General features: G+C 41.0%; 7 protein-coding genes across 8 annotated transcripts; 4 read left to right on the top strand and 3 right to left on the bottom strand.

Moving 5' to 3' along the window:
- The first annotated feature begins 100 nt into the window (after positions 1 to 100).
- LOC130688330 (splicing factor C9orf78 homolog) lies at positions 101 to 1,479 on the top strand. Its single transcript, XM_057511312.2, has 6 exons — positions 101 to 325; positions 388 to 502; positions 566 to 717; positions 789 to 992; positions 1,049 to 1,182; positions 1,248 to 1,479. Exons 1-6 carry the CDS (start codon positions 180 to 182, stop codon positions 1,424 to 1,426), a joined length of 930 nt encoding a protein of 309 aa, XP_057367295.1. The 5' UTR covers positions 101 to 179; the 3' UTR covers positions 1,427 to 1,479.
- Positions 1,372 to 3,972, bottom strand: LOC130688312 (zinc finger CCHC domain-containing protein 8 homolog). Its single transcript, XM_057511292.1, has 6 exons — positions 3,323 to 3,972; positions 3,113 to 3,250; positions 2,852 to 3,033; positions 2,468 to 2,777; positions 2,270 to 2,392; positions 1,372 to 1,997 (listed from the first exon to the last, which is right to left on the bottom strand). Exons 1-6 carry the CDS (start codon positions 3,746 to 3,748, stop codon positions 1,491 to 1,493), a joined length of 1,686 nt encoding a protein of 561 aa, XP_057367275.1. The 5' UTR covers positions 3,749 to 3,972; the 3' UTR covers positions 1,372 to 1,490.
- Positions 3,973 to 4,208: 236 nt separating this feature from the next.
- On the top strand, positions 4,209 to 8,986 carry LOC130688309 (insulin-degrading enzyme-like). Of its 2 annotated transcripts, XM_057511288.1 has the most exons (17): positions 4,209 to 4,305; positions 4,428 to 4,512; positions 4,566 to 4,753; positions 4,825 to 4,944; positions 5,026 to 5,406; positions 5,476 to 5,678; positions 5,740 to 5,940; positions 6,012 to 6,253; positions 6,320 to 6,515; positions 6,577 to 6,686; positions 6,756 to 6,900; positions 6,969 to 7,105; positions 7,172 to 7,358; positions 7,439 to 7,550; positions 7,624 to 7,869; positions 7,939 to 7,985; positions 8,129 to 8,986. In XM_057511288.1, exons 3-17 carry the CDS (start codon positions 4,594 to 4,596, stop codon positions 8,594 to 8,596), a joined length of 2,955 nt encoding a protein of 984 aa, XP_057367271.1. In that variant the 5' UTR covers positions 4,209 to 4,305; positions 4,428 to 4,512; positions 4,566 to 4,593; the 3' UTR covers positions 8,597 to 8,986. The 2 variants fall into 2 exon arrangements, with proteins under 2 accessions (XP_057367271.1, XP_059353077.1); XM_059497094.1 differs by having other exon boundaries at positions 4,226 to 4,512.
- A 1,058-nt stretch (positions 8,987 to 10,044) lies between these two features.
- Positions 10,045 to 11,201, top strand: LOC130688334 (ferritin light chain-like). The gene is made up of 4 exons (XM_057511317.2): positions 10,045 to 10,226; positions 10,389 to 10,672; positions 10,746 to 10,862; positions 10,970 to 11,201. The coding sequence occupies exons 1-4, from the start codon at positions 10,085 to 10,087 to the stop codon at positions 11,117 to 11,119; spliced, it is 693 nt and encodes a 230-aa protein (XP_057367300.1). The 5' UTR covers positions 10,045 to 10,084; the 3' UTR covers positions 11,120 to 11,201.
- Positions 11,202 to 12,629: 1,428 nt separating this feature from the next.
- Positions 12,630 to 14,102, bottom strand: LOC130688336 (ferritin heavy chain-like). The gene is made up of 5 exons (XM_057511319.1): positions 13,955 to 14,102; positions 13,747 to 13,856; positions 13,442 to 13,594; positions 13,185 to 13,316; positions 12,630 to 12,964 (listed from the first exon to the last, which is right to left on the bottom strand). The coding sequence occupies exons 1-5, from the start codon at positions 14,022 to 14,024 to the stop codon at positions 12,806 to 12,808; spliced, it is 624 nt and encodes a 207-aa protein (XP_057367302.1). The 5' UTR covers positions 14,025 to 14,102; the 3' UTR covers positions 12,630 to 12,805.
- Positions 14,103 to 14,739: 637 nt separating this feature from the next.
- On the top strand, positions 14,740 to 16,304 carry LOC130688335 (ferritin heavy chain-like). The gene is made up of 5 exons (XM_057511318.2): positions 14,740 to 15,033; positions 15,095 to 15,201; positions 15,647 to 15,814; positions 15,935 to 16,051; positions 16,152 to 16,304. The coding sequence occupies exons 1-5, from the start codon at positions 14,904 to 14,906 to the stop codon at positions 16,299 to 16,301; spliced, it is 672 nt and encodes a 223-aa protein (XP_057367301.1). The 5' UTR covers positions 14,740 to 14,903; the 3' UTR covers positions 16,302 to 16,304.
- Positions 16,305 to 21,959: 5,655 nt separating this feature from the next.
- LOC130688511 (cytochrome P450 4V2-like) lies at positions 21,960 to 23,347 on the bottom strand. Its single transcript, XM_059496802.1, has 5 exons — positions 23,239 to 23,347; positions 23,115 to 23,183; positions 22,886 to 23,054; positions 22,640 to 22,819; positions 21,960 to 22,567 (listed from the first exon to the last, which is right to left on the bottom strand). Exons 1-5 carry the CDS (start codon positions 23,245 to 23,247, stop codon positions 22,395 to 22,397), a joined length of 600 nt encoding a protein of 199 aa, XP_059352785.1. The 5' UTR covers positions 23,248 to 23,347; the 3' UTR covers positions 21,960 to 22,394.
- Positions 23,348 to 23,352: the final 5 nt, after the last annotated feature.

Below are 23,352 nucleotides of genomic sequence, written 5' to 3'. Positions count from 1 at the left end.
TATCCCAGAACTATAAGACGCGCAGGCGCGACAATTTCGCCAATTCCTTTCGCGTCGGCAAATGGCAACACTGCACATTACAAAATAACAAAGACCCATAGTCTAAAGTTTCGTCTGAATTTGAAGCCGCCGTAAAGTGAGAATAAACAAAAAACAAAAAAGTAACAAATCTAATTAACATGGAAGAATTCGATAAGCGTGATTCAAGTGATATTGTACAAAATTTCAAATTCAAGAAACCTAAGAGAAAGCCTCAGAGGCAACGCATTGATGTTGAAGGAAACGACGAAGATCCTAGCGGTGGTAGTATGGAAATCGACGTATTGTAAGCATTTCTTTTTAATCGGTTATACATTTTAAAGTGTAACAGAATTTCATGACTTATAGAACCAAGTTGGAGGAAACAAAAGAATTACAAAAATTACGAGAAAGACCTCATGGAATCAGTGCAGTGGCTTTAGCCCTTGGGAAAAAAATAACAATTGAAGAAGAGGTTACAGTGGTGAGCCTATCTTTTTCTGTGAAAAGAAATTTACTGTAAACTAATTGAATCTATCAAATAAAGAATGATCCATTCAAAGTTGCAACTGGTGGAATGGCTGACATGAAAGCTGTAAAGACTGGAAAACCCAGTAGTTCAGTTGATGATGCTTATGAAACAGGAATTGGCACTCAGTTTTCAGTTGAGACCAATACAAGAGATGAAGATGCAGAAATGTAAGTAAATGTGGGAGCAAATGTTTTAAAACTTTAACTATAATGATTTTTAAAAACATTTTATTTGATAGGATGAAATACATTGAGGAACAACTTGCAAAAAGGAAAGGTCTTATGCAAGAAGATGAAGACAAAGCTAACAAATACTTGACACCAGAAGAGATAGCCTTTTCCTCAGTACCTGAATATTTAAGGATGAAGTCTACTGTCCAGTCAGAAGAAATGTTATCCAATCAAATGCTTAGTGGAATTCCAGAAGTTGATCTGGGAATAGAGTATGGCAACATAAAACATGAATTAGTTTTTGCCTAACAATTTTTCTCTTTTCAAGGGCAAAAATTAAAAACATAGAAGCAACAGAAGAAGCCAAGCAAAAGCTACTCCAAGAAAGATTGAGGAAAAAAGATGGCCCATCTATGTTTGTCCCAACTAACATGGCCGTTAACTTCGTTCAACATAACAGATGTGAGAAGCAGTTTCATAAACATATTCTTATCAATGTGTTTCTAATGATTTCCTGTATCCCTTAGTTAACATTGAAGAATCAGGCCCACCACGGAAAAAGCGTGCCGAAGCTGCTGTTAAGCCAGTCGTCAGTGTTCCTGTTGAATTACCTAGAAGATTAGACAATGCGAGTGGGAAAAAGGAGCATGATAAGGCGAGTGATGATTTTTATTTCGAAAAATTTCGGCGTCAATTCCGAAGATGATAATGATCCAAAATGTTGTCGAGGAAATATATACATTGCAATCAAATTCAGAATTCGTATTACATTATTTCTTTTGGAACACTTTCCTCACTTTTTGAAGAAGAGATCTCATCTTTTGAAAAGCACCAGTGCTGGTTGGAAGATTTTCATACAATAAAAGTTCGCCCATAGTCCCAAAGCAACCATTTTGCGCAAATTTATCTCTTGCTGGCAAAGTATTGTAAGGGGAATATCGTATTGAGACCGGCGTTCCCATTGCCAGAAGTTTGCTTTTTTTGGGAGATTGGTTCTGGTCATCGATGTTAGGGCTTTCATCTTCCACTGGCGATGCTTCTGGCAAAGGAGATCCAGGATGGGTTGCTTGAATAGGTTTTTCTCCAACGACTTCATTCGTTGGATTATGGGGTTGGCTCTCTTCCGAGCTGCACGCATTAGTAAAATCGCCTGTTATTTCGATGGTTGGATTTCGAACCCCATTCTCTTCGTTATCATCATCCTGATCCAGCTCTGCAAGTAAAGCTTTGCGCTGCTCTTCAAGGTCTTCTATGGATGTGTCCATGTCTATAATATCCTAGAAGGGGAAAAATATTAAATAATAAAACAAAGAAATAAATGAATAAATAGAAACTTTAAGAGAAAATTTAAAAAAAATATAATAAAAAAGAAGTTAAAAAGAAAAAAGTAAAGAAGAACAATGTTTATAACAAAATGCAACTAAATGAAAAAGGAAAAAGTATATAGTAAAAAAAAGAAGAAATACAAAAATTTCTATGTTTTTAAAATAAAGCAAGAAAAAGTTCTATCCATAATTTGCAGAATAATTTTCGAGCGAAAACTACCAACCAAAATGGTGCCAGAATCTTCTGTTGAGTTCATCTGCGTTTGGTTATGCATCTTCAAATTTCCAATGAGTACCTCTTTGGAATTGTAATCTTGCATAGGAGGAAAGTTCATATAACGCCATTCCTGTAAGTGATTCGTTACAAAAGTAGGATACATTTATATTACATTATTTTAATGAACAGTTTTTGATTATCTTACATCACGCACACCGCGGTCAACTGGAACGTTGAAGCCAGGATAGTCAATAATTCCGTCATAGTCATATGTTACTTTTTGAATTCCTTCCGTTGAAGATGAGGTGGCTGATGCAAAATCGATCATTTCTAGTCCGGAAGAATACTGTTTAATATGTTCCATCCATCCCGGAGGGTATCCCAATATACGCATTTGGTACACATGCAACGGAATATCTGATCTTCTTAGGCCAAGGGCATCCCGTAACTCCTTACTGATGACACCCGGAGTAAAATGATCGAATTTGTTGGGTTTGTCAACATGATAACGATTCCTAGAACAACAAAAGTTGCCAATTAACAAACACATGATAATGCAAATGAAGCAGAACTAGTGTTTGCACATTACATCCTTGGCTGATGCTTCAAAAACATAGAACGGTTTTTGGAAATTTCTTTTTGGTTCTTTGGATGTGGGCAATTCATTATGGTGTGGTCACCGGAACAATTAAAACATCTATTGTCTTGTTTAGTGCCATCTCCTGTGGAGGCTACTGAATCTTCTTCAGATTTTAGAGTCGAGCTGAATTCCTGATGGAGGATGGAGTAACCCAATGGTATTAGTAGGGGATTTGTTAAATGATACTTTTTGAGAATCATAAGGTATTACTCTTATGAATCTTGGGCCCAATGGTTTTTGTTTTCCTTCCTCTGGTGTAGTGTCCAAGCAAAACATTCCAGATGCTTCTTCAAAAAAGCTTATTCCTGGTTGACAATCACTGGGTTGAACAGTTTCCCCTTGAACTGCCTAAAGTTATTTAGTTTATTGGTTAGAACATATTTTTCAAGTTTGTTAAGTAATTCAAAAACTAAAATTTACAGAATGGTCCTCTATGGTACTCAATGTTTCAGTTGGTGTTGTGTTAGCAGATTTTGGTCTCAAAATAGGTAATGAAACAGCTGGATGTTCACTGGAAAAAATGATCTCAGGTTCATCATCTTCTTGTTCATCTTTAACTGCAGTAGAGGCAATTTTACAAGGTATTATCCCAATTTTACCATCTTCTTGTGCTTCTGTAACAGCAGTGGAGGCTTCTTCACTTGATACAAATGATGTTTTCTCAGATATAACTTGGCAACATTCTCCTTTTATAAACAAAACTTGTGGCTTAGCTCCACTGCTCACTTCATTACCATCCTCAGAACCAACTTCATCAATTACAAAAAATATTTCAGGATTATCACAGTCCCTTATGTCAACAGTGGTCTTTTCGTTTGTTTCATGTTTCTTTCCTGGTGACGACATTTATATAACACCAACCACACAAGTTCACTGTCAGTTAAACTGTTGGGAGATGTAAGGAAACTCAGGTGTTTGCCAAAAGGAATTAACTCGTCTTTATAAGACAGGAATGACAAACATGCCCGCGTACAACAAAGTTGAAGTGTAGAATATGTTAAGTTGTTAATAGTTTTCAAATTAGAGAAAAGCTTCAGCCAGCTTCAGCGTTTTCTCTTCCTTTCGGCTTCCAAACCATGGTCAGACAAGAACAGACGTCGTCTGTAAATGAAGGGGAAAATTCGTAATAACAAGGTTGTCAAAAAACGAGAGAGCTTATTGTGACTCTAAAAAATGGTTATTTTTTTTTTTCAATTCCCTCAGCATACAAAATTTTCTAAAATTTAGATTTTTCTCAGTATTATCGAAAAGAAAATGATCCTAAAAGCGTCAAACTCAAACGGACAGATCTACAAGCCGTCGCAGACGACAGCGGACGGTCAGAAGGAGATTACAAGAGTCATCAAAAAACAGTCTACATCTTAAAATTTTACAAAACTTCAAATCCTACTACTTATTGACTGGTTCGTTGCTGTGCCCTATTTGTTATATCTAGATAGATGTGTTTACTTAAAGGTTTTGGTCTCAATATAAATCCACGCTTTCTATTTAATGCGGATGCTATTTTCTTCTTTTTCCGTGGTAGTCAATATAGTTAACTTTGCTCGAATATCCTGCAAGTTGAACTTGCGGTCCAAAATATTATTTGGAAATTTAAACTTGTTAACCAGGTAATTTCAGCTTGAAAATTTTAAAGCCTTGCTACTAATCTATATTTCTGCAGGCAAAGTTCTTCATCACCCATAGTGAAAATGGATGGAAATTATTCATATAAACGATGGGACAATATAGTAAAATCTGAGCAAGATAAAAGAGAATACAGGGGACTAATGCTGAAGAACAACATGAAAATTTTACTTGTAAGTGACCCTACAACTGATAAATCTGCTGCTGCCATGGAGGTCAATGTTGGTATGTAGTTCTTTAGCTACACAATGATGAGTACTTTATTTCTTAGTAATTTTGTTTCCTTCTACGATTAGGGCATATGTGTGATCCTCAAGATTTACCTGGACTTGCCCACTTTTGTGAGCATATGTTGTTTTTGGGCACTGAAAAGTATCCAGTGGAAAATGAGTATCCAAAATTTCTTAGTGAACATGGTAAAAATGAGATGATGAGCTTGTATATTTGTTGATATAAAGATTATTTAAATTCCAGTGAATTTGCCATTTGCTTTTTAGGTGGTAGCTCAAATGCCTTCACTGCATCAGATCACACCAATTATTACTTTGATGTTGTACCACTTCAGTTATCAGCTGCGTTGGATCGTTTTGCCCAGTTTTTTCTTACACCACTTTTCACAGAAAGTGCGACTGATAGGGAAGTAAACGCCGTGGACTCGGAGCACGTCAAAAATATCCCTAGTGATGCCTGGCGTCTTTCACAACTCGAAAAGTCAACTTCTAATCCCGATCACCCCTATTCAAAGTTCGGTACCGGTAACAAAGAAACATTGGATTCTATTCCTAAAGAAAGAGGAATCCAAGTGCGCGAAGAATTGCTTAAATTCCACCAAAAGTGGTATTCGGCAAATTTGATGTCGTTAGTTGTCTTGGGGCAAGGTAAGTAATATGTCCGTAACTATCTCGTTTATACTATCATCAAAACTTACGAATTCGTGCTTTATTTAGAATCCCTAGATGAACTCGAAAAGCTCTGCGTCGGATTGTTTTCCGAAGTTGAGAATAAAAATGTAGAATCACCTGAGTGGAAAGAACATCCGTTCGGTCCGGAAAACCTACAAGTGAAAGGCTTGGTGGTCCCAGTCAAAGATATTCGTAATTTGAATATTACCTTCCCTGTACCTGATATGCGGGAATATTATGAAACCCAAGTACGTTAATAGATATTACAAGGTACGATTTTACAACTAAATTGATCTAATTATTTGATAGCCGGAACGATACCTTAGCCATTTGATTGGCCACGAAGGACCGGGAAGTCTGCTGTCTGAGTTGAAAAATCGAGGATGGGTCAACTCTCTTATGGCTGGAGAAAGCAGTGGAGCTAAAGGATTTGCCTTTTTCGGAATCAATGTCGACCTGACCGAAGATGGAATTGAGCACGTTGATGATATAGTCACTTTAGCTTTTCAAGTAAGATCGCTTCGTTCATTTCCAAACCTTATTGTTTGCTTCTACAATATTTTTATGTTTGTTTTTCGTAGTACTTGAATATGTTAAGGAAGCTCGAACCTCAAAAATGGGTATTTGACGAACTTGAAGGTCTTTCGCGAGTGCAATTCCGTTTCAAGGATAAGGAAAAGCCGCAATCCTACGTGTGCAGCCTGGCTTCAAAGCTGCAGTACTACCCCATGGAGGAAGTTATTAGCGGTGATTACTCTTTCAAAGAATGGATACCTGAATTAGTCACATCCGTATTAGATATGCTGACACCCGAAAACATACGGTTGGTTATGTCGAAACATTTATTGCGTTCAAAACTTGACTGATTAACTTTGTATATATATTTCAGTATTGCTGTAATTGGCAAAAAATTCGAATCTGTTGCTGATTCGAAGGAGGTTTGGTATGGGACGTCGTACAAACTGGAGAAGATTGATCCCAAGGACATAGAAGCATGGAAGAATGCTGGATTATCCGAAAAGCTGCATATGCCGCATCGTAATGAGTTCATCCCTGAAAAACTCGATTTAGTGGCCAGAGAAGAGGTAGCCAAGCAATTAGAACATCCAATGTATGCGTTTGATAAAGCAATTCTTTTCTTTTTAGCCCCAGCCGTGGCCAATCATCTTAAAGAATAGTCAACTGAGTCGCGTGTGGTTCAAGCAGGATACCGAGTTTCTGCTTCCCAAAGCGGTAGTCTACATCGAAATGTTCAGGTATCAAAAGAATAATCTTTAAAGATGCCTCAAAGATAAACCTAAATATTCTAATCTATAATGAATCAGTCCGATAGCTTATTTGGATCCTTTACGCTGCTCGCAAGTTTGTCTGCTCGCAAGCTTGTTCCATGATGCTCTAAATGAGTTCACCTATGCGGCCGAGGTTGCTGGATTAGGTTACGCTCTTCAGAGCACCAAATATGGCCTCCAGGTTAGCCATCAATTTCCATTTCCCTGGAAATCTAATCAAATGTTTCCTATTTCTTTCGATTGTGAAAGCTGAGCCTCAAGGGTTACAACGATAAGTTGCCAACCCTATTGCAAAAGTTAATTGAAAAGTTGACAACATTTACGGTCGATCCTCAACGCTTCAGAATTCTCAAAGAGTCTTATGTTCGGGCGTTGCAAAACTTCAGGTAATAGAATGAACGTGAAATAGAAAATGAAATGCATTTTAAATCTTCACGCTGCCATGCCGACAGAGCTGAGCAGCCATATCAACATGCCACATACCACACGAACATGCTTCTAGCGGAAAGAGCCTGGTCTAAAACGGATCTACTGAACTCCACCGACGATTTAACAGTGGAATCACTCCAGTCGTTCATACCGTTTCTCTTTTCCCAACTCCACCTGGAATTCCTATTCCATGGAAACCTTACTAAGCAGGTAGTAGAATTCTCTTAAGTCTATTTAAGAAGATTAGTGTGAATTGTTAACATTTGAATTTCAATAATTAACGAATGCAGCAAGCGATGGACATGGTTGACACAGTTGAAGCGGGCCTTAAAACTCATTTCGCCACTAAACCATTGCTACCGAGCCAACTGATCCGCGACCGCGAAGTACAAATGAACGATGGTAAAACTTGATAGTATTAACGCACGTTGTGTTTCATTAATCATTCATCGTTCACCCTTTTTTCGGACGCTAGGTGCCAATTTTTTGTACTGCGCTGACAATGACGTTCACGCCACGCATTGCGTCGAAACTTACCTGCAGCTGGGCTTGGAGGAAAAGCGTGCCAACATGTTACTCGAGCTTGCCATGCAAATCCTCAAGGAGCCTTGCTTCAATATCCTGCGCACCCAAGAACAATTGGGCTACATCGTCTTTAGCGGCGTGAGAAGAGCCCACGGTGTCCAAGGCTTACGCTTCATCGTCCAATCGGAAAAGCCACGTATGGAATTCAAAGAACCCAGTCAATTTCATTATTATTTTTAAATGACGGTTTTATGGAATAATATAGCAACCTACGTGGACGGACGCATAGAGGCATTCCTGCACAGCATGGAGGTAAACAAATTATTGATCTTCGTGTCGCAGCTAAGTATCGATCAGGACTTGTAAAGCTTGATTGTATTGACCCGTTTCTTCTTTATGTTTCCCATTTTTTTTCATATTTCATTTTTTTTTTCTGTTGCCACTGCTTACTTCAGCAAACCTTGAAAGATATGTCGGCCGAAGAATTTGAAAGACATAAGACTGCTCTAGCCGTGCGGCGACAAGAGAAACCCAAACAACTAAGCCATCGAGCCGTGCGTTACTGGTCAGAAATCACGACCGGGCAATACTTCTTCGACCGTGACGATGTGGAAGTTGAGGAGCTGATGCAGATCACGCACGAAGAACTATTGGATTTTTTCGCTTCATATGTGTTTCACCAGTCGCCATTGCGACGTAAAATGGCCGTCCATATTGTGGCGTCGAATGTGGCGCAAGAGAAAGCCGAACCGGTGGTGCACACCAATGGCGGCGTCACCTTATCGCCGCCACCACCAGAGATCAGGGAGACGGAACTCGTTGAAGACGTGGCCGCTTTCAAGAAAAGCTTGCCTCTCTTCCCTCTGGCTACACCCATCGACAAAAATAGTGTTTTGGCAGCGTCAGCTAAAGCCAAATTGTAACTTTCTTTTTATGATGTTGCATCAAACATCGCCTTTTTTTTTCTTCGTCAAAGCCCAGGAAAAACTTTAGGGAAAACAATTTTCTTTTTTTTTAAACCCAGCTATTGATATAAGTTTCAGCGTAACTTGCAATCGATGGAACCAAACACACTTTGTATTCCACTTTCTTATTGATTCTTCTTCTGAGTAATTAATGACCAGTAATGGCTGCAACTATTCATTTGTCAAACTTTTCTTCTATTTCTTTTCTTTTTTTTTTTTGCTGCCCTCTTTCCTCTATGAATTAAACACAATAAAAACAAAACACACTGCTGAAATGTGGAGAGCTATTAAACACTTGGCACCTATTTTGTTGGGGGTTTAAAGTTAATAAAGACACAGATAACGAGACGGAAGCTGTCAAGAGGTCATTTCGAGTGTCACAACAGCGTTTCAGTTTCATTTCCAACACGATATTGTTGCTGCAATACTCGAGACGGCCATAGAACCTCGAGTCCGGTATAGTATTCTAGGAAGAAGCTCACGTATCGTTGGCAATCCCTGCATTGTTGTCGCTTGCACGAAATACTTGTGTTAGGTAGTCGTCAGCAAATTGCTTGACAAAAGGAAATACAAGAGCAAAAAAAAAAAGGGGAAAGAAAAAAAACGATTAGATGTTGTACACTATTGGAAAAAAAAAAATAAACGAGAAAAGGCGTTTGTGACGACCCCAATAGCCGTCCCTTAGGGCAGCTGGTGCAATAATCGATGTTGGGTCCAGTTGGCTGGGTGACGTCTTTTCTCCATCTTGAGGGGGCCGAGATCCAACGTATGAAGTGAGGCACTGTTTCACGCGTGCATGCCGTTGACAGGTCGCTGAATAGGCGTGGTCAAGGGAAATTGAAATGATGGGATTGGCATGAATTCAATGAAAGACAAAAACATTTGCGTCAAGTTAGATTCCAACGTGGATATAGGAAACCGTGCGTGGACGGGGACACGTATGCCATACATTCTTCGAGTCACAGGATCGATTGTTTCTCAACTGATTATCATCTCCAGCATTCCCAGTCGCTTGCCTTCTTGCCGTAGCTCTTCCAAATCAAGTTGAAAGGCGACTGCTTGTCAAATGCTTTTTTTTTTCATCTCATAGACGGGTAGGGGGGGGGGGGGGGGCAACCCTGACTTGTGTCCAACGAAACTCAATTGACTCAATTGCAGTTGATGATGATTGAGCACTTCTTTCTGAAAAGGTTCCGTACTGCAAATGGCGGCCTGTGTGCAAGCCCCAGCCGAACAAGAGAGGACAATATATTTCTTTTGTTATAAAAATAAAAAAAAAGGGAGAAGTTTGTTGCTGTGCAACCGATAAAAACAATTTGGTGGTGGATTTGCTCGGCTTGTTATCTGCGGCTCACGGAGAGACGTCCTTTATTTTTTCTCGTTCCTATTTGAGCCATTACGGCCGAATGGCAGACCATCAGTATACACGCCAAACATATAGCCGGAATGTTCATGGCTCAAATTGGCGTCATTTTAGTGGCCCTGTTCGGCTGCGCCAACTTGGTTCATGCGGGCAAATGTTCCGATCATCTGCTCTCACTGAGCGCCGACGGCTGGAGCGATGGCTATGAATCCGCCAGCCAATACGGTAAGGCTTACGTGTACATCGAAGCTTTTCCCCCTTTGATCTAAGGAGCTGGGAATGCTTGTTCTTATACAAATCTAATCTGACGGTAGAGTTGCTCTCTCACTCTCCCTTTTTAATGCGCCCGTCTCTCTTTTCTGTTCACGCGGGAAAAAAAACGCGTAGATTTTTCAGCTTGCACGGCCGTCTTCAGCACGTTCGAGAGACATTTACCGCAAGTGCATAATTTGATCAACGAGCACATCGCTCAAAGCTTCCTTTACTCGATTATGTCGAGCCATTTCGAAACGGACGCGGAAAATCGTCTTGGATTCGGTAAATACCTGGACGACCTGGCGGATTCCATGTGGAACGACGCCGTCGATCTCGTCAAATACGCCGGAAAACGAGGAGCTACCGTTGCTCCTATCATGGACGATGACAACACGGGTCTTCGTCTTTCCGCTAATGTGAGATGTGTCCCTATAGAAAAACGAGATGCATTAAAACAATTGCAATTTGTGTGTATCTTTCACCTTGCAGTTGAACGACGGTATCAAACCGTGGACTGAAATCGAAGCGCTCGCTTTGATCCAGGATCATCACCATGTTACGGCTACCAAGATTCATCACCTTCAAGGAAGTACCCGAGATACGGCTGTACGTTTGCCCCTATACTCCCATCCCAATGACTTTACTTTTATTATTATTATTTTTAAAGAATTCTTTTTTTGATTTTCTTTTTCTTTGCTTTTGGGGTATTATAGTTTAGCCATTTTCTGGAAAACCAATTCACTAGTCAGCACGTTGAACGCATCCGGGAGCTTGCAGGTCACATGACCAACTTGGTGCCCATGTACCAGGAGACGAGCGGCAGCGATTTGGCTCTTTACCTCTTCGATCAGTCACTTGCCTAAACGTGTGTGTGTGTGTCTTACACAAAGTTGTTGATGGTTGACACATGATTGCCATTATTCACGTCCTGTAGTTGTTAAAAAAGAATACATTACAAATGAAAGCGAGCGCTGAATGTTGTCATCAAATCGTGCGCGTGTGTGTGTGTTAACCTCAATTTTTTTTTGGAACACCAGCTGCGATAATAGTTCTTTCGTCGTATCGTGAAAAACGTGAAGCATTCGAGTATTTGTTTTACAACTATCGGATATCGTTTGTGGGAACCGTAAACTCTGCCAAATGGTTTTCCCACGCATGCCTCAAGCAAAACAATATCTATTGCATGCAAGTTCTTGCCAATCTAACACGAGGCGGATTTATGTGCCTACTAAATTTTCACATGGCTCGTTATTGTTTTGAGCTGCCACCAGAGTTTTGAATTCCGTTCTACTCTCGCGGGTTCTAATAGTAATCGATGATAAATTACATACGTGGAAGGCGTGATCGAAATGCGTGAGCAAGTCATCGAATTTTTTTAAATCACGCATCGTGTCTCTCTTTTTCGTCTTTTAAACAAACACGTTGGACATCGTTATTATTTATAACGTAGAACACATTTACAGACCGGTTCGGGAGGAAAAGAACAGACTTGCAACACGCACGGCTGATATTTCCCTAGGTTCCGTGTACGCGTGATAAAGCCAATCACGACCGAATACGAGGGGGGGGGGTAAGTACACAAGTAAAGGTCGAATCGTGTGTGTGTGTGTGTGCAGCATCATCAAAGCAAGCGACGCTCATCGATTGTGTTCAAAGATAAAGCCGATCGATTGTTGGCGTGATGATTTATGAATTATTTGATACAATGCTTTGCCTTTGTTTCCCATCAACTGTGTGCGCTTGTCGTTTGTGAAATAAAGCCGACAGTTTTGCGACGCTGTCATTATGCAAGACTTTAAAGATCTGCCTGACTATGAAAGTAACTCTGATGTTGCCGAAGTGAACGTCAATCATCGATCGAGAGGCGTAAAAGACGTATATCCGCACATATCTAAAATGCAAGATGAAAACGGAGGGGGTATAGCTTCACCGCACTCTGCCCACGCGAATGGAACGATGCAATCTAATGACTTGCGGGATTCGGAGAGAGGGGAATGGAAAAGAAGGAGGGTCGGCAGGCGGAAGCTGAGCATTTCAAGACTTAATACAACCAGATGCGCTTAACAGAACCCCCAAAGACTTTGCGAGTAATGTTTGGGAAGCGCGGACGACGTCCCCGGGAAATGATGTAATTCCGATGCTTATATATCTACTGTGCGTATAGAACGAACGAAGAGATTCCATGATGAGAGAGCGTGGATGGAATCCTCTTTTTTTTTTGAACCATCGAGTCTGTCAACCGTAAATTAGGAAGTCTGCTTTTCTGCTCATCGACCGATCATTTATTTTTGATTGACGCAAGAAAATAAATAAATGGCAAATGCGGTTTTTTTTGTGCTATTGAAATCAATATGAACGCAGAAAAGAAAATGCTTGTTGGAGAAATATGGAAAATTGTATTTGTTCCAGTTGCGTTTCCGCACCGGCATGACTTGTTTTTTGTTGCTAATTCTTACACAAGACTACGAAGGGGTGTAATAAGGGGGATAAACGACGACCGCAATGCAGCGCGCCGTGGGGTTTAAAAAAAAAAAAAACTGGAACCATTTTTAAACGGCTTTGGATTTGGACAGGTTGTTGTCAAAGATCCAGTCTCCGAGTCTCGGTTGTTTCCTGAGCACGCCCTGGAGGGTGTTGGCCAGTCCGGCGATGTTGCGCTGTCCCTTGAGTTGCTCTTCCATGAAGTCACCAGTCAAGTAGTCGGCCAACTAGAAACAGAAAAAAAGATTAAATATTGAACGAGTGCGAAGGACTTGAAGAGACCCAATCGTGGCGTCATACTAAGAAGGACGTGATTGGACGATGCATCATTCCATTACCGGTGCGCTATCTACGTGTTTTGCCTACACTTGAAAACTGTGGGGTTGTACGATTCACGTAGACAGCTGGACACTTCTGTGTATGAAATGTAATCAAAATCAAACTCACTTGATGGTCCTCAGCATCGGCACAATAGTCGATTATCTTCTTGATGGAGTCGGTAACGTCCTTCTCCATCTTCAACGCTTGGCGCAGAGCAGACAGCGAATTTTCCCATTCGTACTTGCCGTTGAGGGGTTCCTGTCACACGATGGAGATTGCAATCAGCGTGTTTTTTTTTCGTGTGCTTGTGACAAGCAATGATCAAAGAGACGAGTGGGGAGGGAGGTCTTAGCCAACTAGAGGAGGCAACACTGTATGTATACCAGAGATGAAGGTAAGATGTCAAGTTCGTTATGTCCTCGCATACGAAGGTAGCCGAGCAGTTTCAAACCGTGTTCACGCTCTTCCGATGCGCTATCGAAGAAGAAATCGGCCAAACCTGGGCGCTGAACAGAGTAATGATTGGCCCAGGCACCCTGTAACAGGAAGAAGAACGAACGTTTAGTTGGAAAATGAAACAATTCCGGACGTTCTTGGGGTATCCATGGTTATGTCCGAAGACACAAAGTAAGGGGGAGTGGGGGCTGTATAGTAACAGATGAAGTACAAGTTTTTATTTGTAACATACCATGGCCAGGTAAGTAACAGAAGCTTGGAGTTCACGTTTGATGTGACTGCGGAGGTGGTTCAGACATGTGGCATTGTAGGCGTAATCCTGCGCTGACAGTTTCTCGGACGCTGCATTTCAATCGTTGAGATATAAGAGGATGACATTGACGTATCTCTTTAAAGAGAGAGCTGATTTTAATTAGCGAAAAAAGAAGAGGATGATGTACCATAAGCCGATTGACTAATTAAGACGACCAGCAAGGCCGATGCTGTGGCGGAGAAGAAATTGAGCTTCATGTTGACACTGACGATACTTTGGTTAGAATGATGTCGAATCGAAATCAGCTTTTGTTATAGTTTTCTGGGCCGAGTTGCAACACAGCTTGTGTGTTATCTATTTTCCACTGACGCGTTGTGTTCCACGACACACACACACACACACACAATGGTAGGCAATTGTGACAGTATCATCTACATCCTTGGCAGCAATGTCCTAGCAACAGAGCAGCTCCTCTACATTTTTTCTTCTTTTCCACATCTTGGTACAGTCTCTCTTCTCTCAAATAGAATCACGTCGCAACAGAACTTTGCCCTTCACTTTTCAAATATATTATATATTTTTTTTGTTGTTGCACAATGCTCTTTTTTAACCCTCCCGAACGGGTTTGCATATTAATGGCCCTGCAAAGGGAGGTGGGCTACTATATGGTTACAACGTTTTTGTTTGATATGGATTGAGTGGCAGTCTGGAATCGTTTATTCTTTTCCGACTCCCCCTCCCCACCGGGACGTTCTTGTATCTGTTATTTATTTGAGGTTATTTTTGTGCTTTGTCATTTGAAATGATCCAACCGGAAAATCGAAATGATTGTCCTGCTGAGGGAAGACTGATAATGTTTGACTTGCCTTGTTCGACATTTTTTCCCAAACTCTTGGCCAATGATCTAAGTCGTTTTTCTTATCAACTTCTGGCACGCTGATGTCCATCGCCATATGACCCTGTCGTGAGCAAACGCCGTCATTCCGCTCCTAGTCGTTGGTCAGCCACCGTCCGTCAACACATTTTTCAAAAGTTGCCATTTTCTATTTGCGTTTGCATCGCAAATCCTATAATTTCTTATATTCTTATTTGTTAATCGTCGTTAGAAACGACATTCACATCGAAAAGAAACTACCATGAAGTCAGTCGTTAGTATTTTGGTCTTGATCGTGGCCTGCGTCCGTTTCACCTCGGCTGCCAAATGCTCCGATCACATCCTGTCGTTGAAAGCCGATTATTTTAGCGAAGATGATGGAGGCATTTACGGTAGGATTACTGATTAATTAAATCATGTTTCTTTTTCTAATGATTTGGTATTCAATCATAGATAGTACCGCCTGCTCGGCTTCCTTCAGCAATTTCTTTAAATACACACCCCAAGTTCATGGCTTGATTAACGAACACATCGCGCAGAGTTTCATCTATTCCATCATGGTAGGTGATTTTTTTTTTTTTTTTTACCTTGGGGCATCATTAATTAGTAAATTAGTAAATCTTGTACTGAACATTAGTCGCGATATTATCTGTGTTAATTTCCTATTGTGTTCTGGTAACGAATGCAACACCCAAGTAACGAAGCCCCGTTGATGGCATATGATACGCGATGAGTCTGACCATTCGCTGAATTATTTTCCACACCGTTAAAATGAGATTGTAGTCTTTGGCTCTCGTTACACATGATGAAGCCTGACTCGTATAAATTGGTTATTCGATATCCATTAAGACGGGGGCCAAATCAGTTGGGCCGATAATTGTCATCATTTACGTGCGTACTGTACGATGCATTTTCACGATCTTTTGTACCCAGCTAAATCACGAACGGTAGTTATAGCAAGAAAAGCTCTAATCGTGTAAGTGAACACCGCGTTTCCTTAAACAGTCGAGCCATTTCGAGACGGACTTCGAGAACCGTTTGGGATTCAGCAAGTACATGGATAGCCTGGCCGATACCATGTGGCAACATGCCATTAGTCTGATCAAGTATGCTGGAAAACGAGGATCGGGCGTGGCTCCAGTTGATACCAGCAACGGTCTTTCCATCAAAAACGTAAGGGCGAACATGGGTGTGTTGAGATCTGTTTAATTCTCTATTCCAAACTTTTTCTCTTTCCATTCTCCAACCGACGGAACACGACCGACTGCCGAATACAAATTTCACCATGTCAAGTTGAACAATGGTATTAAGCCATGGACAGAAATAGAAGCTTTGGCATTGGCCCTCGATCATCACCAAATGTTGGCCGTCAAGGTCCACCAACTGCACAATTCCGCAAAGGATGCTGCCGTAAGATACACTCAACTTTGATATCCTCAGTTTAAAAACTGTTCCAATGGAAGTCGGACCTAACTTTTGACTACGATCGTTTTGTTTGAATTCATTCAAGTTTGGCGATTTCCTGGAGAATCAGTTCGCGTCCGATCACGTCAGCCGAATTCGCGAGTTGTCTGGACACTTGACTAACCTCGTGCCGATGATGCAAGAAGAAAGCAGCAAAGATTTGGCACTTTACCTCTTCGATCAGTCGTTGGTTTAAAGACGTGTGTGTGTTCAGCTATCACCCAAGCCCAAACTTGCCCCATTTTCTTATATATCCCTTTTGAAAAAAACAGTATGTCACCTCTTTGAATTCCACCCTTCCAAAACACATTGGTTCATCGTAGATATTATACTGACAGTTTTCCATTTTAATTGATCTTTTCATGGGGGGCATAATAAACTTAGTCAGTATATATAGAACAATGGTGCGAAACGAACTTTTCTCGCGAAAAACTTGCCCCCCCCCTAAACACGAGACGTTAATTGCTATACTGAGAAAGGCATACATTTTTTGTGTTGTGCGCTCCTTCTATATTGGCGATGATGATAGGAATTTGTGCGTGCATGATAATAAGAGGAGCATCCCTTTCATCATTCGTTCAATAGCGTCGCCGCCACCATGCCTCGTGATAATGCCAATCAAACGGGCAAAGGGTGTACACACATCCCTTATACAAAGAAAAAAAGGGACGCACGTCTTTTGCTGTGTCATGAAAGGTTCCAGAAAAAGAAAAAATGAGACTACTGGAATCTCTTTTTTTTTTTCGAAGAGAGAGGGGGTTTCTCTGTGCTACGCATTGACGAGCGTGTATAGAAAAGTCACGGAGTCTTCAATTTTTTTTTTTTTTTTTTTTCTAGGCAATAGGATTCTTTTTTTTTTTTCTTTATCGATAACGAGTAGGAGGATATATAGCAAACGTGCCAGACACTGATCGCGATTGGCAAGCTCAGCGCATCGCCGGGGAAAAAAAGGGAGAAGCCTCACCGTTTGAAGGATTTCCAATGGCTTCCGTCTTACATTCAAATCATCGCTTTGGAATATGTACACACGAGTTAGGGCGTGTATCTCTACACGACATTTCATCGTGTATACACAAAAGAGAGTTAGTCTTATAACTATAAAAAATGGCAGTAGGTTTTTTCCGAAAATAAAATCTTTAGCTCTGATATTGCCAGACGTTTTCAAAAAGGACTGTAAGGAAATGAAATACAAAAAAGAAAAGGATTGACTATCGTAGAAAACTGAAGACTACGAAAAAGAGATGATGAGAGAAGAAGGGAAGAATAAAAAAAAGGAGCCGAGTGTAAAGCTCGAGAGAAACAGCAGCTGTAGCGAACTGTATTGATTATCCGCTCCGATGGTATTTCAAGTGATGGCTGAGTCACATAGACTTGGGCTATATCTACTTGAACGACAGTCTGTTTTTATATATATTTAACACTATATAGTGCGTCTAACTGTATATGTACACGTCCTTCTTGTTGCTACCCCTCTTTGTATATTTCTCTGTATATATACTATATCCGCATAAAATCAACCGGCCTTTCTTTCTTGCGCGTTCCACACACACACGCACACACACAAAAGACATGCGCTGTCGACTTCTTTTCGAGAGGCAACATCAACTTTTATTGTAAACGTTCTCGCTCTTAATACACCGCAAAAAAAGATGATGGGGCTCTCTCTCTCCACAACTTGATACAATGAATCCACGTCGCTTGACGACAGCCGAAAACAAATGGAACGGCCAGGCCGCAACAAAAATGCGAGATGGAAAGCGGGAATGATTGAGCGTGAAGACGAACGGATGTGTGTATATATGTCCGCTCGGTCGATGTGCTTCCACTTCTTTTTTGAAGTCGCGACGCGAACAAAGTCACCGTCATTAAATAGAAAAAAACATCCGTCCATGCACATCAGCCGTGTAACTCTCAATAGCTGGCCGTGCACACATATCTCCCACGTACATGTGTAGGGGGGGAGACGGTAACAGCTGACAACGTGATAGATAGCCGTTAATTAAGCCCCGCAGATGTCGAGTTACTAATGAAAGAAAGAACGGTCTCTCTCTGTGTGTGCGGTTGCGTGCCTTCATCATTTACTCTCTGCCATCTTGTTAAACGCATACAAACTTATAGCCCTTTCTCTCTTTTCCGGATGGATATTACATTATCCGACTATCTTTCGCGAATAAGGCTTTCCCTTATTTATTTATTTTTTTAATACCCCCCAGCTATTTCGATTGTCAACTGTCACCCCATTTTCTGCTTGCTAACGTTTGTCCTTCCTTTTGTTTTTATCTCGTGACATAACCGAGCAGCATCGTTCTTCTGCATACACACCGCGACGCAGGGCCTACAAGGATACACACACAGAGTCTCTGTTATATGGTACGTATGTATATATACATGTAGTATTTGTTCTGGCATATAAATACATAACATTTCATCGCTATCTTGGGCAAAAGTTGTCGCCGACTTTCAACAACGCGGCTCGAAAAGATTGGCCAGAGCTGCGGTCCACCCAGACGCTGGAGAAACGAATGCGGATTTCAGCGCTCGGGCTCTTGCCCACCCCCAGCACGAAACTTCTTGCACGAGCTCACGCTTTCTCCAGGGAAACATCAATAACTACGAGGGAGCACCTCGTTGGCGCGCCAAGGATACATCCAGCCACAGTAGACGGGCGTGAAAAAGAGGAAGAACCCCCCTCCCCCTCCAAAAAGGAAATGTTCCCGTTTGCTTGTGCTGATGGTGTAGTAGCTGCGTGACCGTGCATATCAACGAAGAGCTATCCCGCTACACACAGTTCCGCCATGGGCAACTTGCGCGTACACGACCTACGGCAGGCAAAAGAAAACTTGAATCAATTAAGAAAATGAGTTGCAAAGTTGCAAATGAAGTTAGCAAAAAAAAAACTTGTAGTGGCCGAAAATGTTTGGTGCGGCTTGGACGACCGTAAGATCGCGGTATAGAATCCCAAAAAAAAATTCTCAATTAAAAAAGAAGAGTTTGAAGAAAAGGGAGGCTTCCCCCGATTTAGCGAAGATCCGTTGGATTAAGTGATAATGATCAAATGAACGGACGGCGATTTTGCGAAGGAAAATCGCATAAATAATGGGCCTCCCTTGGTTACGTTAATTTGTTTCGTTTAAGCGATAGCACGAAGCGCCATTTTCACGATGCACATTTTTAAATATGTGAGACATGTTGTGCGGGACACCACTGCACACGAGTTTTCAACTCGTATATGTGTAACGAATTTGTTCACGCGGTAAGCCCGAGGCATCGTGTTCTTGCAGATGTTACTCGCAATTGTTCGGGGAAAAAGGGAAACACAAAAATAAAAGAACTGATCTTTTTTTTTTTTTTTTTTTTTATTTCAGCAAAGGCTGAACTTAAAGAATAACTTAAAGAAAAAAAAAGACGAATCTTGTGTGTAGATCCAGTCAACAGCTCTACTCTCGTTGATAGACGGCCGGAGCCGTCAACCGGAATCGTCTGCCCCATCTAATCCACCCAAGATAACTAAACGAAACGAAACCAGAACTTAAAAAAAAAGGGAAAATCAAAATAAAATAAACAGATCTTTACATTAAACGGATTTTCTTTCTCATTTAGTCCGGAGATGGAATGAGATGAATGTTTAAAAATGTTTTCCTTTTTTTTTTTTCAACGAACACGAAACATTAGATGGAAGCAAACCCTTAAATCTTGTTTGATTTTACGTCACTTCGCAATATATGCCTGCATCTCGCCTACCATTCGTATTCGGACGGCCAACGACACATCAGTTTTGGAACCAAATTCTTTTAAATTTTGATTTAAACTCGTCAAAGTTTGGACTGCTTTTTTTTTTGGCCTACGGCAGTCATTAGTGAGTGGAACTTTATGTTCGATGGAAACCTCCAACTCGTCCATTTGCGAAGTGTTTTTTTGTTTTTGTTTTTTTTGTGGGAATCATCACTCGAATTCACGGGATTCATAAGTTGTGTTATATGCCCACTGGGCTCTCTGTGGAATTCTCTTAATCAAAATGAACGCGTAGGTGTTGGCAATTCGCTTGGCTGTTAGATCACCATTAATCGATATGCGATGGCTATTGAAGGCCGTGAGCGGATGCTGGAGAATACACTGACGTGTCTACATGATCATCAAGAGGTTCTATTTTCGACTAATTTCGATGTATTGATTTATGGGAAAGTAAAAAGAAAGGAGGATGTGTGCTGGATTTGCTTCGACAGTTGTGGTGATGATGAAAGGCTTGCAGCGATCGATAACGTTTGCGTTAAAGAGATCCAAACACCTTTCATAGTTGCATGTCCGCCATGGCGTCCGTTCGCATATTAAATGTACACGTGCAATCAAACATCTTGTTATGCTATTCTGAGCGTTTGTATTATGCGATTTCCACGGAGACGGCACGACATTTTTAGCTGCGATGAGTTTCTTTATTGCACGGGGAGCGCTCTGTCCGGAATACCAAGTATGTCATTGACGTTCAGTTGTTGTGGATCATGTGCTATTTAAAGGTGTCCCTAATTGGTTTTTCTTTTACACGTTTCCAACGGTTCTCTTGAAATATGAATTGTCATCTCTGTGGGCCGACGCCAACGTCATGTTTTAACCAACACGCTGTCGGCTTAATGAATATGAACTTAAATAGCATTATCTTTAAAATAACGTACGATGCTTATACGCTGGCGAACCAAAATCCCGGTGGATGGAATTATGATTGCCTTTCGCAAAGATGACTTCATCATTGATTTCTCTAGTCTCTTGAACATGAAATGGATAGAACCGGAGCTCCTTTAACATTTGACAACTTGATAAGACACTAAAAAATGGCAAACGAAATGAAACATTGGGCAGTAACAGTTTAATCGGTGATGTGCAAACACAGAGCTTGAAAAACCATTAGACTCTATGTAAAAAAGAAAACGACTAAGAACTTGCTTTGTTGTAGAAAAGGTCTTCTAGGATTTGATAACCGTGTGTATAGTAGGAGAATCTTTGGCAGTATAGTGGAGCGTTGATGAGTCACATGAAAATGCGAAACGATCTTTTTATACGTCAAAAAAATAAAAGAGCCCTGGATGACCAAAAGCAACGACACGAATTGCGAGATAAAACATTCAAAATCGTTTTTCGTTTGTTTTTTACATCAAACCATAAACACAAGATATTTCCAACACGCTTGTCGTTACCGACACTATCCCTGTCGCAATTAAAGTCGTGCAAGAACGTGAAAATGTTGGACGCATCCCAAAATTGGTCAAGAACTTTTACTTTTCATCTTCGACCCCGTAATTAAAATGTAACTTTCTGTTCGAACATATTCCGAAGGTGAATTCATCACACCTCTTAACATGGTCGTGAAATCGAATGATAACCGGTTAGTCCAAACATGTCCAGACTTTCATTTAGAAAGCGAACGCGTTCATTTCACATTCAATATTCACATCTAAAGTCCTCGCCAAACGATCGTGGGCTATTTCTGGATCTTGTATTTACATTATGTCCATTAATGACCAGTCACGTTTCATTATTCTTACGTAAGTGTGAAGGCCTCAATGACCTTTGTAAACGTCTGCATGTCGTAAAAGCACATTTCGCCGTGACGTTTCGAAAGTCCAAAGCGAAGCTTGGACTTTTTGTTGATTGAAAAAGCGTTTGCAGTAGACGCACACGAGTTTCTATAATTGACACTTGCGGAGAAAAATAGCAACAATGGACACTGTCCATCGGAAACTAGCTGGACAGCCGATTGGATGGATATCGATCTCATAGCCAATAGAGTAGAGGGTCCTACTTCAGGATCGTTTCTTATCCCGCTTGGCAGACTTTACAGCTTCGACATTTAACAACACCTTACTTGTCTGGAACTGTTTTAAGGTGAATCGCTATTGTTAATGTATTTGTTACGACGACATAAAAATTTGAACCAAAACTAGGTTCCATTAGGCCATGTACGTTTTGATAGTTGAGTGCACGCTGTGCTTATCCCTTCCACATGAATTAAGGGACACGCTCTTGGCCACGTAAGAATAATAACTAAACATAAACGAGTTCTATCCTTGGCGATATCGATTTTCCATTGAACGCGGGCGTTTGCCTAAGCATGGGGATACCAGAAAAACAAATGCACTTAAACACTTCAGAATAAAAGCCAATTGTTTAAATGAAACTCTGTGGCCTGCAGGAATTTCCATAGCAGGTACAGTTGACCGTTAGATTTTGCGATTGTTAGCTTAAAAAAAATAATCGCTTACAGACTACAACTCTAGAAGGCGAAAATGTTTGCATCTTCTTAAAGGAAGTTAGATCTCCTAGAAGCAATCAGGCGAACGCCGTTCCTAGCCTTTAGTGTAACGGCAAAGGTCGGAATTTCTAGCGGTGCGGACGGATCGGAGACGGAAAAACGGAACTGGCGAAGTAAGTTGGCCATCATGACCTTCATCTTGTACATGGCGTACTTGTGACCTGAAGAAAATTCGAAAAAAGATTCATTTCTTAACTCGTGGAACAGCGATGGATGTTGTGCAGATCGATTACCAATACAATTACGAGGACCAGCGCTGAATGGAATAAAGGCATACGGATGACGTCCTATACTATTATCCGGAAAAAAGCGTTCCGGCTTGAAAGATTCAGGATCATGGAAATAGAAAGGATTGTGATGCATTGCATACATGTCGAGTGCCACAGTCGCGCCCTTGGGAATTGTGTAATCACCTGCGTCAATTGATATGTTATCAAATGCAAAAATAAACATACAGAGGGGGTTAACAGCGTTTGTACCTGCTTTGATGTCTGCGCCAACCGAATGAACCGTTATAGGGAGACCGGGGTACAACCTCATCGTCTCTTTAATGCAACACTCGAAGTATTTGAGCTGTGCGAAATCGTTGACCGTGCAAGGGCGATTCGAATCGCCAAACACCTCAGCCAACTCGTCAACTACCAATTGCTGTATGCAAAATTCAAATGAGCATTCAAATTTCCTGTTAGACTTTTGTTATATACGTACCTGATGCTCGGGATGCTTCGCCATTAGGTAAAGGAACATTGCGAAAGAAATAGATACTGTATCATGACCCTGCACAACTCACTCTTTGGATAAGCAAATGATGTTAACATGAAAATCGAATTACCGCAATCATGAAGATACCAACTTCGTCCCTGATTTGCACGTCAGTGAAGTCTGGATTTTCTTCTGAAGCCTTTAATAGAGTGTCTAAGAACGCAGGCCTCTTTCCTGGAATAAG

Source organism: Daphnia carinata, chromosome 9 (assembly GCF_022539665.2).
Source record: "Daphnia carinata strain CSIRO-1 chromosome 9, CSIRO_AGI_Dcar_HiC_V3, whole genome shotgun sequence".
NCBI lineage: Eukaryota > Metazoa > Arthropoda > Branchiopoda > Diplostraca > Daphniidae > Daphnia > Daphnia carinata.
This window is presented reverse-complemented; position numbering and strand designations above follow the sequence as displayed.

What these genes read in the sequence shown, in the direction of transcription:
- LOC130688312 (XM_057511292.1), bottom strand. Translation starts at nt 3,748, where the DNA reads ATGTCGTCACCAGGAAAGAAACATGAAACAAACGAAAAGACCACTGTT. An exon ending in TGGGCCCAAGATTCATAAGA is followed by an intron (nt 3,034 to 3,112) that starts GTAATACCTTAT and finishes ATCCTCCATCAG; the next exon opens with GAATTCAGCTCGACTCTAAA. An exon ending in TTGACCGCGGTGTGCGTGAT is followed by an intron (nt 2,393 to 2,467) that starts GTAAGATAATCA and finishes AATCACTTACAG; the next exon opens with GAATGGCGTTATATGAACTT.
- LOC130688309 (XM_059497094.1), top strand. Translation starts at nt 4,394, where the DNA reads ATGCGGATGCTATTTTCTTCTTTTTCCGTGGTAGTCAATATAGTTAAC. An exon ending in GGGAATATTATGAAACCCAA is followed by an intron (nt 5,679 to 5,739) that starts GTACGTTAATAG and finishes ATTATTTGATAG; the next exon opens with CCGGAACGATACCTTAGCCA. An exon ending in GTCTACATCGAAATGTTCAG is followed by an intron (nt 6,687 to 6,755) that starts GTATCAAAAGAA and finishes ATAATGAATCAG; the next exon opens with TCCGATAGCTTATTTGGATC.
- LOC130688334 (XM_057511317.2), top strand. Translation starts at nt 10,085, where the DNA reads ATGTTCATGGCTCAAATTGGCGTCATTTTAGTGGCCCTGTTCGGCTGC. An exon ending in TGAATCCGCCAGCCAATACG is followed by an intron (nt 10,227 to 10,388) that starts GTAAGGCTTACG and finishes AAAAACGCGTAG; the next exon opens with ATTTTTCAGCTTGCACGGCC. An exon ending in GAAGTACCCGAGATACGGCT is followed by an intron (nt 10,863 to 10,969) that starts GTACGTTTGCCC and finishes GGGGTATTATAG; the next exon opens with TTTAGCCATTTTCTGGAAAA.
- LOC130688511 (XM_059496802.1), bottom strand. An exon ending in CGAAGCATCCCGAGCATCAG is followed by an intron (nt 23,055 to 23,114) that starts GTACGTATATAA and finishes TTTTGCATACAG; the next exon opens with CAATTGGTAGTTGACGAGTT. An exon ending in TGGTCCTCGTAATTGTATTG is followed by an intron (nt 22,568 to 22,639) that starts GTAATCGATCTG and finishes AATTTTCTTCAG; the next exon opens with GTCACAAGTACGCCATGTAC.
- LOC130688335 (XM_057511318.2), top strand. Translation starts at nt 14,904, where the DNA reads ATGAAGTCAGTCGTTAGTATTTTGGTCTTGATCGTGGCCTGCGTCCGT. An exon ending in AGATGATGGAGGCATTTACG is followed by an intron (nt 15,034 to 15,094) that starts GTAGGATTACTG and finishes ATTCAATCATAG; the next exon opens with ATAGTACCGCCTGCTCGGCT. An exon ending in ATTCCGCAAAGGATGCTGCC is followed by an intron (nt 16,052 to 16,151) that starts GTAAGATACACT and finishes AATTCATTCAAG; the next exon opens with TTTGGCGATTTCCTGGAGAA.
- LOC130688330 (XM_057511312.2), top strand. Translation starts at nt 180, where the DNA reads ATGGAAGAATTCGATAAGCGTGATTCAAGTGATATTGTACAAAATTTC. An exon ending in AGTATGGAAATCGACGTATT is followed by an intron (nt 326 to 387) that starts GTAAGCATTTCT and finishes CATGACTTATAG; the next exon opens with AACCAAGTTGGAGGAAACAA. An exon ending in AGAGATGAAGATGCAGAAAT is followed by an intron (nt 718 to 788) that starts GTAAGTAAATGT and finishes TTTATTTGATAG; the next exon opens with GATGAAATACATTGAGGAAC.
- LOC130688336 (XM_057511319.1), bottom strand. Translation starts at nt 14,024, where the DNA reads ATGAAGCTCAATTTCTTCTCCGCCACAGCATCGGCCTTGCTGGTCGTC. An exon ending in CTGTTACTTACCTGGCCATG is followed by an intron (nt 13,595 to 13,746) that starts GTATGTTACAAA and finishes TTCCTGTTACAG; the next exon opens with GGTGCCTGGGCCAATCATTA. An exon ending in CCGATGCTGAGGACCATCAA is followed by an intron (nt 12,965 to 13,184) that starts GTGAGTTTGATT and finishes TTCTGTTTCTAG; the next exon opens with TTGGCCGACTACTTGACTGG.